The sequence below is a fragment of the Ahaetulla prasina genome, chromosome 12 (assembly GCF_028640845.1).
Source record: "Ahaetulla prasina isolate Xishuangbanna chromosome 12, ASM2864084v1, whole genome shotgun sequence".
NCBI lineage: Eukaryota > Metazoa > Chordata > Lepidosauria > Squamata > Colubridae > Ahaetulla > Ahaetulla prasina.
The window spans coordinates 26,166,195-26,178,760 of NC_080550.1; the positions used below are offsets into that span (position 1 = coordinate 26,166,195).

The 12,566-nt window shown below is 49.2% G+C and overlaps 1 protein-coding gene across 1 annotated transcript in view; it reads right to left on the reverse strand.

The window, feature by feature from the left end:
- The window catches only part of LOC131184317 (puratrophin-1-like), a 51,908-nt gene that overhangs the window by 3,391 nt on the left and 35,951 nt on the right, over nt 1–12,566 (reverse strand). Inside the window, exons 13-21 of the mRNA XM_058155455.1 lie at nt 10,720–10,914; nt 8,920–9,725; nt 7,941–8,190; nt 7,336–7,425; nt 7,005–7,229; nt 6,546–6,716; nt 5,944–6,121; nt 1,160–1,276; nt 825–1,070 (exon numbers count right to left, since the gene is read on the reverse strand). Of these exons, the coding sequence (XP_058011438.1) occupies nt 825–1,070; nt 1,160–1,276; nt 5,944–6,121; nt 6,546–6,716; nt 7,005–7,229; nt 7,336–7,425; nt 7,941–8,190; nt 8,920–9,725; nt 10,720–10,914 (2,278 nt within the window). The remainder of the gene's footprint in view (nt 1–824; nt 1,071–1,159; nt 1,277–5,943; nt 6,122–6,545; nt 6,717–7,004; nt 7,230–7,335; nt 7,426–7,940; nt 8,191–8,919; nt 9,726–10,719; nt 10,915–12,566) is intronic.

Here is a 12,566-nt window from a genome sequence, read left to right on the forward strand (position 1 = left end):
AGGGTCATTTATCAACTAGTCAGAAAAGCACAAGTCCCACTGCTCATCCACTTGCCATTTCCCTCCACTGAGAAAGTTCCATGTTTATTCCTAGGCTTCGTTTCTGTTCTTAGCAAAGTGTAAAAGGAAACAATCTTATACTACAATTGCTAAATTCACACAGCCTTTGGGCAATGAGTTTTGTCGAAGGCTTTTAAAAACGCAGCACCAACCGGGTCACCTCCACCCGTGAAATCTCTGCTGATCTCCCTTCAGCTAGGCTTGCTCATCTATGCATCTAGTGCCTCTCTGGTGACTCAGGGTGGCAAATGGGGAACAAAATTAGCTCTCCTGTTAGGAACTGAGGGTTGCAGACAAGGGCTGCCCGGTCAGATGGCTGGCACCTCACAAGTCAAACTAAGTGCCAGGCCTTTGGTATCAATTCTGCCAGAGGGTCTCCATAACCTTCCTGTCCCAGCCGTGGGCTTTGCAAGTCACTTGGAGTCTGCTCTGGCTCCAGCCAACTGAAGTCCACAAATCTTAAAGTTGCCAAATTCGAGAAACACTGATCAGTGTTTCTCGAATTTGACCTTTGCAAATGTGACCTTTGCAGATATACCTGAAGCAGCTCGCCCAGATTGCGGCTTCCATGGCAGAGACTGGGAACCAAGATGGTTTGCTCCACAGGGGCTGAGTGACTGTGCCTTGGTTGACCACAGCACCTGGCAGTTCCTATCAGCTGGTGGAGTTACAGGATTAGGCTAACTGAAGAGAGATGTTCCAGGAAATCTCCTGGAGGACAATACTTTCTGAGACGGTGCTAGAAAAAGATGGATCATACATACTCATAGAGGGCTGACTGCTTGTCTCGTTCTCCATCTCCTCTTCCTCAGGGCAGACCCCAGCCCTTAAAGGAAGGTTGGTGGGCAGCACTGTAGGCAGCAAGGTCTGATCCAGGTACATGTGTAGGTTGAGAGCCCCAATCCCCGAGCAGGAGGCTGGGCTGCCGGCGGACAGAGTGGTCGGAGATCTCTTGTAAGGGTTGGCGTGGTCAAAGACAGACACCGCGATGGAAGCCCTGGTTCTGGCGCCTGCCACAAAGAGAGGAATTCATCATGTAGACCAGTGCAGCCTTGGGCGGCCAAAGGACACGGCAGGAGCACGTTGGGGAGGGACCCACCTCTGCCTTTCATAATGTAATTGATGGCTCGGTCGTGAATGGCAGCCTCGCTAGGCTTGATGTCCAGGAAAGGCTTGTTCCCAATCCCCATGGACAACATCTCCTGCATGCGGACCTCTGATGGGGAGAAATGTCAATCGTTGAGAAGCGCCCATTCTTCCCCCATCAGACTAAATTATCTTCCCCCACTCCATCACAATCCTTCCAGGGAGTGCAGCCTCCCTCCAAATTCTCTGATCGATTCTTCCATTTTGCTCCTCCACTGGAACGCAACACGCAACTGTCCCAATTATGAATTTCCTACACACCCAGAACAATCTAGATGACAGCAGTGAATATCTTCTTAGTCTGTGAGAATGGAGAATTCTGCTATCCTGTCATGTGGGAAAGGAAGCAGGAATGGCCTTAGGAGCTATCAGGCAGTGAACCACGGAGAAAAGGGGGAAGGGGCTGTCTGGCCCAGGGGATCAAAGCTGCCACGGAAAAGAGAGCGAGCAGGGGAGGCATGTATAATATTGATCGACTAAGGGCATACTTCTAGGAGAAGATGATCTGAATGCACGAAAAAGAAGGTGGCAGTTGCAGAAGCCCTGGGAGTTTGGTGGGCCTTAATTCACTTTTAGGGGAATTTAGCAACAGCTACACTTTTGGAAAGATACACAGCCACGTTATCAAAAGCAGTATGGAGATAATTAAGCCAAGAAACAGGAGAACAATTAGGTGACTAGGCAGACACCAAGAGGGCTGAGGAAGAGCTTAGCTGCATCATTATCAGGCTAAAATAGTTAATTTCACAGGGGAATTAATGTCTGTTTCTCTTTGATACACGTACAATATCAAGAAAGAAAGCCAAAATAAAGAAAATAAGGCCAATGCAAAGCTGTGCCTTCTCTGATCAAGCTTGAAAGCTCAGGACAGTGGTGGTAGCCTGGTGGGACGAAGGCTGGTTTTTTGAGAAAAGGAGAGTTGGGTTGAGGCCTTTGATCAAATCCAGAGCCCTTGCACACTTCTGGTTGATGTCACGGCAAGAACGGCTGGAAAATAGCGGCGCTCTGCCGGGCTCCGTGAAATGCAGCTGGCAACTGCTTGCCGGGAGGCCCTACAGGGTTAAGCCGCCCTAGAGGGGTGGTGAAGAAAGGATAGGCATTTGGTCGATTGCGAGGAAACAGCAATTTCCTCATTGTTCCAAAGAAAGCTCTCCTGAATGGCAGCAGGGACGACAGCCATTTTTGGTCAGTCACAAACTAGGACAACCGGGACACTAAGTTTTTGTGCTGGAGCAGTGTGTGGACAGAGAAGTGAAACTGGGTGAGAAAATTCCCATCTGTTACCTGAGAGATTTAACCTGAGTTAGAAGTTCCAAAAATGATCTCCAAATGCTAAAAAAGCGGTAATTGGATCTATGGAGAAAGATTAAAGACTAAAAACTAAAGAGGAAGATTGAAGATTTAGAAGTAAAAGAAAAACCTAAAGGGTTATTTAAAACATGGAAAGCCTGGAAAAGCTAAATAACACTGTGAAAAGCAACTATTGGGAAATTGCTTTTCTAAACTCTTCTCTAACTCCCCTGATTGGACGACAATCAGCCGTTTCTGATTTTGACATTCTGTGGAATGCTGGAATGGGGAGCAGGGGAGCCCTCTACTGGAGGAGTAAGATGTGTAGAATTCAAAGGAAAGTGATGAGAAAGTAAACAACATCTGGAAAGTTACATGACCTTGATTTTATTTCAGTAGGCAATTTGGATGCTCAGAAATATTTACTGAGCTCTTGAAGATTCAGAAGGCAAATTAAATTGAACACTAAAACTCTATATTGGAACAGTACATTGGAAAGCGGATTTGAAAGATTTGAAGAAACTTGGTGGGCTAAGTTGGATTTCAGTTATTAACATTACGTGATAGATTATCTTACGAAGCAAAAGAAGAAAAGTGCAGAAAGGGGGGAAGAAAAAAGAAAAAGAAGAAAAGATTTTAAAATCTGGACAATTGGGAAGGTGTAAATTGGAAATTATAAAGACTGAAAAGCACAAATTTATAGACATTTAGGGGACTTGGAGGAATAACTTTGGGATTGATCAAATCTTATTAACAACTGTTTTATTTTTTTAGATATTGGGATACTGGGATACTAGAGGTATATTAACTTGTTACAAAATGACTCAGCAGGAGACAACAAAGGTTTATAAAGAAATGTTAGAAATAGTGACAAAGAATTATAAGAACTTGATGGGAATATTTAAAGATAAAGATGTGAAAGTAGAAGGCTCTCAACAAATGGTGGGAAAAGATGAATATAATACACAGAAGATATCTGAGAAATTAGAAGGAGTGGTGGAGGGGACAATGCAAAATAAGCTACCAAAAGAAAAATAAGTTAAAAGCAGATAAAAATACTGAAAAGACAGCAATAATAAATACTAAAAATCAAATAGACAATCCCTTAAGAGCTTATAATAGAATAGAGGGAAAAAAGAAAGATCTTTCAAAAATAATGAAAAGGTTATGGATGGATATTCAAAAGATGCAGCAGGAGGAGATAAAGGGTAAAACAGAGGGAATAATCAGTTGTGTAAAAATGCTAGAAAGACATATAGAATTCCAAGAGAGAAACATAAAAGAATCATCAAAAAATCAATAAATGATGACATTCTAAAAAGGCTGAGCGTTGATGGATAGAGATATAATATTTTGCAATATAGTAACAATATTGAAAACCAATAGAAATAAGTGGAAAGTTTAAATTGGGAAAGTAATATATATGGTAGATATATAATAGAATTTATTATAAATATAAATATTATTAAGATTAGGAGGTGGAAGACTAAGACTAGGTATTTCTAAAGGTATTATGATTAACAGGATGAAAAAATATATTGGAAAATAGTTTTAAAAGACTATAAATTCAGGTGACTTAGAGATATAATCTTGGGACTAATTAAATCTGATTGACAACTGGTTTCATTTGTGTTTATAGAAAGTTGAGATATTGAAAATGTGGTGGAATGCACATTGGAGTGATATCTATAATATTAAAATGCTAGGAGTTAATACATATATAAAAGAATATATTATAATTATAATGTGCACATTAAGGTTAGAAGTTGGAAGATAAAAATCCTGTATATGTAATTGTATTATTACTGTGAGCACTGTGTGAAAAATATGTTAACCCAGTCATTACACTGTCTGCAAAAAAAATATTGGTTGTTAAATAAAAACTGCAAATAAAACCAAGCAACCAACCAAGCAACCCAGGGCCCTTAACAAGCAATTAGCTTTTGGATAACCACAAAAGCTTGGCAAAGATTTCAGAGGAGAAGCAATTCCAAAGAGGTCCAAAAGGAAAGTCAGGTGAACTGGGGGACGAATAAGGAGAGTCACACGGCCCTTTTGTTTATAATTACACCTTCGCTTCTAGGTAGGATCTCATCAGCTGCCATCCACATAATCAGATCGTCTTCATTCCGCTCTATGACCCCATCCTCTTTTGCCTTCCGCTTATGGACGTTTCATCTCACATTCCTCTGTATTCCTTACGATTTACCCCTCTTGCATCCAGCTGGCCTTCTCTACTATGCTGTGGCCATCCCCAGGTGGATCTATAGGGAACATTAGTAGTCTAGTCCAGTCTAGATGTAGGCTAGCTCACCAGCCTTGCTCATAGCAACGCATTCCCCATGAAAGGTAGGCATGCCAATATCCATATTGAATATGGATATTGAAAGTTGCCAATTTGGCTGAGATGGCGAAGATATCAGCCTTTTTGAAAGACAATACGCAAGAAAGATACTTAAAGGAATGGAAAAAATGGATTGACTATATTCAACGTAGATATCAGACTAAGAGTTATCAGACTGTTTTTGAATGATTATGATGTATTATTTTTGATTGCTTTTGGGGGAAGTTAGGAATTGATGATTGTAGGGGTATAATTAAGTTGGGACGAAAATTTTTTAGCATATGTTTGTTTTATTTTTAACTATACCTTGTGCTCGTTCCGGGAAGTCGGGGGAGGGTTGCGAAGGAGGGGAGGGGGGGAAAGGGGGAAAATTTGTAAAACTTTTTGAATAAAGAAAGGTAGGCATGCCACAAACGGGCCCTACAGAGCACAGGTGAGCGCAAAAGCAGCAGGAGCAATTTCCAGCTCCTGACTAACTTTGTGTGGGGGAAGCTGGTAGGGAACCCTGGGCACAACCACCATGGAGCATCTCTCACTGTGACATTGTAACTGTAAGCCAGGCACCCCAGCACCGAGAGCGACCAGAACTCCAAGGAGTGTTCAGTGCTGTTGTAACTTTGAATGGTTGCTGAATGTATGGCAGAATCTTAGCACCTGCAATGCCACTAAATCATATTTCTACCTAAAGACTTTCTAATGTTTCCTGTTCGTTCCCCGTATCCTTGCAAAGAAACTACAATCCCTGGATTGTATTGGATGCCTCTCCCTCCTGCATGCTGGCCCTAGTCCCAGGACATACAGCCTTGTCCTCCAGAATAGCCTCTTCTCTCTCCCCCCCTGTGAAAACTGTCCCAGGTGCTTCCACAAGTCAGAAAACCATCTGTAAAAGTTTCACTAGCGGTCCTGGGGATGCCTAAACATGGCTCCCCTTTTGGTATCTATTGATATGAGAAACTCTCCTTCACACGGCCAAGGACACCCACCCTGCTATCTCACATCCCCTCCCGCCAGGCTAAGAACCCCCATCCGCTCCCTAGGACTCTCCCTCTCATGAGCCCCACTCCTTATGGGAACACAGATGGAGAGGCTGTGTGGGAACTAGCCTTTGTTGCGGGCAGCTTGTTCCCAGAGGATCCTGGTGATGTCACTGGTCCAGGCCTGCTTGGCCTCTGGGCTGCTGGCTTGCAGGATGTAGGTGTCCCTGGATTTCCACCTTCTAAACCAGATCTCAAAGCACAGGCCACTCTCCCCCGAGTTCTCCGTTAGGCCAATTTCTGCCATCTGCGGGGATAAAGATGAGAATCCATCGTGCATGATGTAGCTGAGGCTGCCGGGTGGCGGGGGGCAGGGGGCAGGGGCAACTTCCATGGGCGATGGGGAATGGAGCTGGGGGTCTAGGACAAGGCAGCCATGACGTCTGTGAGGCAACCCCTGCCTCGATCCCCTCAGCAAGCCTGACTGGCTGTGCACTGAGCAACTGTGAGCCAGGCAAAGTGCTCTGAGGAAGTCAGCTCCAGCCCACTTCACAAAGTAGAACATCTTTCCCTCAAAAGGTTACAAAGTGTGAAGATTCATCCCGCACCTCCAGGGGCAAGAGAGGGTGACCCAAGCACAAGACACTGGAGACAACAGCGCCTTCTCTTGCCTGTCTCTTGTTCAGCCCACCCTACACCCACTGTGGCAGATGCCCTGGAGAAGTCCTTGCCTTAAAGGAGCGCTTGTAGATGTAGATATCCAGGGCACCCTCAACTCGCTTAGGCTTGCTGAAGAGGATCAGATCTTCAAAGAGGAAGACGTGGCGCTGGTACTTCCTTCGGCCCAGAGAAATGCTAAACTCGTCCTGGCGCATCAGCTGTCCCTGCTCCTTGAGGTTCACCTAGGCAGAGGAACCAGGAGGTCAGTTATTCTTGGGGAGCTACAGAAGAAGGCAGGTGCCCAATCAGCCAGGCCCCAAAGGTGCCACTGAAGATGAGCAAGAGGAAGCCCGGCCTCTTCCCCTTCCCAGGGGTCCTAACCAGGCCCAATTCCACAGGCCGGCGAGGGACGGCCTTCATGGGACTGCTGCTGGCAACAGCTCCCCACCTGAGAGGGGAATTCCTGGCCCCTGGCTTGTGGAGGCAGAAGCCTGGCAGCCCTGCGCACACATCGCTTGGTCAATACATACGTCACAGTTGCGGATGGCATCCATGGCCAGGAGGTCATTTCCATGCCGCAGCTGGAAGCGCACCATCTGCTCTGCCGCTCGCAGGTAGGCCAACTCCTGCTCTTGGGCCTCCCCACACGTCCCGATGAGATCTTTGAGGAGCAACGCATACTTGCTCATGCGCTGGATGGGCTTCAGGAGGTAGGAGGCCAGGTCCATTTTATCTCCCAGCTGCATCTGCTTGAACTGCCGGCCAAGGAGAGCGGTCTCAGCAGGAAGGGGCCCCCAGGCCCCCCCAGAACAGTGGGCAGGGCAGCCATGGTTGTCTCAGGGAGGCGTTTGACCAACTTACCCGGAAGAAGGCATTCCCCTGACTGGCCAGCAAAGAGTCAGACTTGGGCTTGTTTTTACTATACAAGGCATACGTCCCAAACTGGTCTTTCTGCAAGAAAGGACAGAAACACAGACTCTTCTCTCCACCTCCAGGTACCAAGACACCTTTTCAGGCAGGAGGAGGAAAAGGCAACCACCACCACTCTGTGCTCCCAGCGAAAGGACAGAGGTGGGTGGAGGATAGACAAAAAGATACATGTTTAATTCTGCCAGGATTACTCCACTTGCTCCAACCCCACAAAAATCCTTCCAAGACCCCTGTAACTATTCGGATAGGCCTGACAGAGACACTCCCGTGGGGAGGGATGAATACCTATTAACATTCTAGTAATGGAAACCAGCTTTTCCCTGCGTAAAATTCATTCGTTTTGTGGCAAGAATAACATTATGAGGGGTCCATCTTTTATGCTCAAAACCAATTTTATTGGCATGCTTCAGGGACATTCCTGGGCTGCAAATTTCCTCTAGATTGGACCATCCGGAACAGCTGCCAGCTCACCTTCTCCTGTCCACTGTGATGGTCCAGACCTGCTCCACCCAGGACACCCCCACCTCCCTTCTTACGTGTCTCAGGAAGGAATGGCTGACGCGCAGAGGATGGCTGCAACAGTGCTCCAATTCCCTCAGGAAATACTGGCTGTGGAAGTTGTACATCTTCTCCAAATTCCCAAAAATGATGCCTCGCTTTCCCCTCAGCTCTTGTGGCAGGTCCACCCGCTCCATTTCAGGAAAATAGTTGTCAAGGATGTAGCACAAAGATCGCACATACTCCTGCTCTGTCGTCACCATCTCCTCCATGATATGCTGCGGTTTGCTGCAATACAGAAAAAGGAGAAGAGTGTATTTTGGCATGAGGCCTATCAAAGCGCTGTATCCGACCTTTGTGTGGGTCATCTGCACCTCCAAGGGTCAAGAGAAAAGAGCCTTAAAGCTGAAGAGCCATCATGGAGTCACAAGCTGGAAGCTGACGTCAAACGCTGGAGCCAGCCAGCCTTCGTTACGGGAGAAATAGGGGAAAGACACATTCCCGGACTGGCATCTGCTGTAATCCTTTCCATAGACCGGAGGCAGCTCTATTCTTGGGGGCCTTTTGCATTTCTCAGGAAACGCTCAGGGCTTGGCAAGATGTGGACAATGTAATGCAAGGAAGAGGCCCTGGAAGTTGTCCCTGGAAGAACAAGTTCACCTACTTGGGTACCATGAACTGGATGAGACTTTGGCAAGAAGCAAAGATGCCGACATCAATAGATACAATACAAATAAAGAACGGAACTTTTTGAACAAGGCACAGAGGCTTCTCTCCCATGTTAAAGCTGCCAGATGCCCTACCCATCTATGCTGGACCTTTGTTCTTTCCCCCTAAACTCTTCCAAACTGCCCCTCACACACACACCCTTGCATTCAGGCAGCGGCTGTGCTGAGAAACCAGGGCCGGCATGCTCTGCAGTCAAGATGACTCAGAGACCAGCTTCCTGCTGCTGTGCACGTCCATCCACAGCTACAGACCAGCTGCCATGACTGGGGAGGCACAGTCCAAACCCACCTGCTCCAGCTCCTTGCCTCTGGCACGGGGCCCCTCTGTCTCTGATCCTCTTGTGGAGGGCAGGCAGCTGAGGCAGCTGAGTGGAGGGGCTGCTGGCCTTCCCAGGGCCCACCCACCGACTCCATGCTGCTGACTTCCAAGCCTTTAATCCAGATTCTGCTGCTGCCACAATGGCTGGGGTCAGCCCAAGTCCGAGGTCCCTCTGAGCTGGGGAGGTCAACACTCCAGGCCTTCCTCAGTCTTCTTCTGGAGAAGAGCTGTGCAGAGGAAGGGGCTTCCAGAGGGGATCCCCCATCATGGAGACGGCATGATGGCTTCGGAGTGTCAACAGGCAGATGACAAGATTGGCTGCAAGCAGCCTGGAACAAGCCCTCTCCAGCTCCACTGCAAGGGTCCACTGTGTTGCCCCCAGGCCACCTGGAAAGTTGACTTGGCTTGTCAGGTAGAGGTGCCACATTGGGAACTTTGGCCAGAGTTCTGTTGTCTGGACTGGCCAAGCGGGACTCTCCCTCTTCTGAGGGCTTCAGGTTGGGAGGACCCAGTGGCTGCTGGATCCTCAAGGCGGCTTCTAGCCTCATCTCCAAGCCAAGCTTGGTCCTTTGACACTTGGACCAGATGAGCTGCCACTTCTTAAGAGGATCAGTGTTCGGCAGCAGACAGGCCAGCTTCTTCATACTTTGGAACTGGGTGTCACTCATGCCTGGGTGCTGCTCCCGGTAGTTCTGCAGACACCCAACAGTAGCAGAACCATTGTCCCCACTGAGGCTGGCAAGGAACTGCATCCCCTCCTCTGCCCACCTGTGTGCCTGCAAGGGAGGAAGAGAAACAAAAGCTCAAAGGAAATGAAAAAGTGCTTGGAGCTGAAAGAAGCCTGTCAAGCTAGACCTGGTTGTCCTGGGAGGCTTCTGGCTTCCTGGATGAAGGTTTGCTCGAGACCCAAGTGGGGCTCCTCTAGGCAATTCCAAGTCTACGGTCAAAACCAAAGAGACTCTCAAGCACTATCTTGTGGCCAAAGGAGCACTCAGTGTCAGGGCAAAGGGACTTGTTGTGTCTTGCCCACCCTCAGAGCAGCCGGGGCCTTCTTACCTGCTCCCGCACACTGAGGAATGTATGCCTCCCGGTCCCAGTCCTGGCTCCATGCCCACACAAACTGCAGAAGGAGAATCTCCCTGCCCCAGCCCTGACTCCATGCCCAGGCAAACGGAGCAGCTAGACCCCTCCCCCTCCTCCACAGCAGGTGAGCCTGAGGAGGGTTTATTACCAACAGCTGATTGGTGTGACCCTCGCATCAGAAGATTGGAGAGGCGGAGGCTGCAGAGGGAAGGGAGGGGCAGGCCTTAATGAGTGCTGAGTCATGGAGCCACACCCCATGGCCTATATAAAGGATCTACTTTCTGGCAGTCTCTGAGTCAGGCAAAAGTCAAACTTATCTTGCTGAAGTCACTTACTGGTCTCCTGCCTGCTCTGAGGACTTTGCTAGGACTTTGGGCAGAGCTGCAGAGGCAAGCCTGATTCGGATTTCCCGGACCCAGCCGTCAGCGGAGGAGTGGGACACGACAGGACTTTTGGCTTTTTCCCAGCTCAATAGGCAGCCCTGGGCCTCCTCAAGGCCTCTGCAGCCGCGCCTCAATTTCTCTGCTGCTGGCGGGGCTGGATTGCAGGTCACACCACACTTTCCTCATGGGACTCATGAGTTTGGAAACTTGGCCAGAGCCAGGAGGGCCTATTGCCAGTCCCAGGAAAGGGTAGAAAAGGGCAGGCAGAGGGAAGTACCGGCTGCATCTCTTCAGAAGAACCTACCTCTTCCAAGAATCTGTAGAGCTCAACCGCCTGCTCTATCCGGCTCCTGCTGGCCTCCAACTCTTTACAGAATCCCTGCAGTTGGATCTTGTAGTCCTGCAGCTGGGCTCTGCAGCCTGCCTGGTGTCCCATGGCCAGTGGCTCTTCCTCCCCGTCCCACCTCCTCAGCGCTTCCCATCCCCTCTGGCAATATTCCTGAAACCAAAGCAGAGCAGGCTCCTTAGCCAAGCATGAAATTCCACACGGACAAGAGGCCAGCCAATGATTGTGAAATGCCTCAGCCTGCCCTGCTCCGGACGCCAGTCCTGAGAAGGCCTCCAGGTGCCAATATGTAATTTTCTAGAGATTGGCTAAATCCGGAGGGGGCACGGAAAAGAGAGCCAGTCTGGTCTAGTGGCAAAGGCACCGGGTTAGAAAGCAGGAAATGGCGAATTCAAGTCCTACCTTAGCCATGAAAACCGGCTGGGTGAGTTTAGGTCAGTCTCTCTCTCTCTCAGCCCAACCTACCTCACAGGGTTGTTGTTATGAAGAAAATGGAAGAGGTGTGCTGGATATGTTTGCTGCTTGAGGTGTTTATAAAAATAATAAAGCCAGGATATAAATAAAATAAATCAAAGGTACATCCACTGTCTACACCCTACAGCCATGCTGCAGATGGGATAAGACACATTTCTGGCTCCAAGGTCAATTAGCAGCTACAGGAAAGCACTGGGCTGTCTTGCAAAGTTCTGGACATTGCTAACATGTTGGGGGGGTAACCCATCACGGGCGAAGCTAGACTCTCCTAGAGCTCGCGGCTCGGAGACTATAAGTCCGGAGGAGAAGGAGGTGGCGAGCTCTCAACCATTTACGGGCTTTTCCATCGGCACGGGGTATGGGAGGGGCAGATATGGCGGAAGCGGGGGCCCACATCATGTTCAGGGAGTGCGCGCTCGCTGTTTACGAGCAATCGCACGCTCCGGTCCCCCTGGCTTTACCCGTTCCCCGGATGGCCAGAGTCCCCAGGACCTGGACCTTCGGCTGATGCTGTGCAATGCCAGGTCCGTATTAAATAAAGCCCCCCTCATATGTGATCTTATACAGGAGGGGGGTGCGGGCCTGATGGGCATTATGGAGACCTGGTTGGGCTCAGAGGGGGGGGTTCCCCTTATTGAGATGTGCCCGCCAGGCTTCCGTGCATTTCATCAGCTGAGGGCTCAGGGTAGGGGTGGGGGGGTGGCAGTTATTATCAACGAAGGTCTTGAACCGAGGGAGGTCACTGTCCCGCCGATAGCCAGATGTGAGTCTCTCCTTGTGAAGTGGGGCCTTGGGTTACAGGTGGGTCTGCTGGTTTCATACCTGGCTCCTTGCTACGTGACAGCAGCCCTGCCCGAGCTGCTTGAGGTGATAGCCGGGACGGCGGTGGATACCCCCCGACTGATGGTTATGGGGGATTTCAACCTGCCATCTGCAGGCGAGACCTCGACGACGGCTCAGGAGTTCATGGCCTCCATGACAGCCTTGGACCTGACCCAGATAGTGAATGGTCCCACTCACATCAGGGGAAACACGCTGGACTTGATTTTTGTCTCGGGACAGCGGCTGAATGATCTGGAAATGGGGGATTTAACTATTGAACCCCTGTCATGGTCAGATCATTCACTCCTCCGACTTGACTTTCGAACCGCCAACCCTCACCATAGGGAGACGGAACCGGTTCACTGGTTCCGTCCCAGGCGTCTGATGGACCCAGAAAGGTTTCTGACGGAGCTTGGGCCGTTCCCTGAGGACCTAACCCACGGCTCGGCCGAAGAACTAGTCGCCGCCTGGGAACGGGCAGCAACAGGGGCTTTGCGGCCTCTGACCCA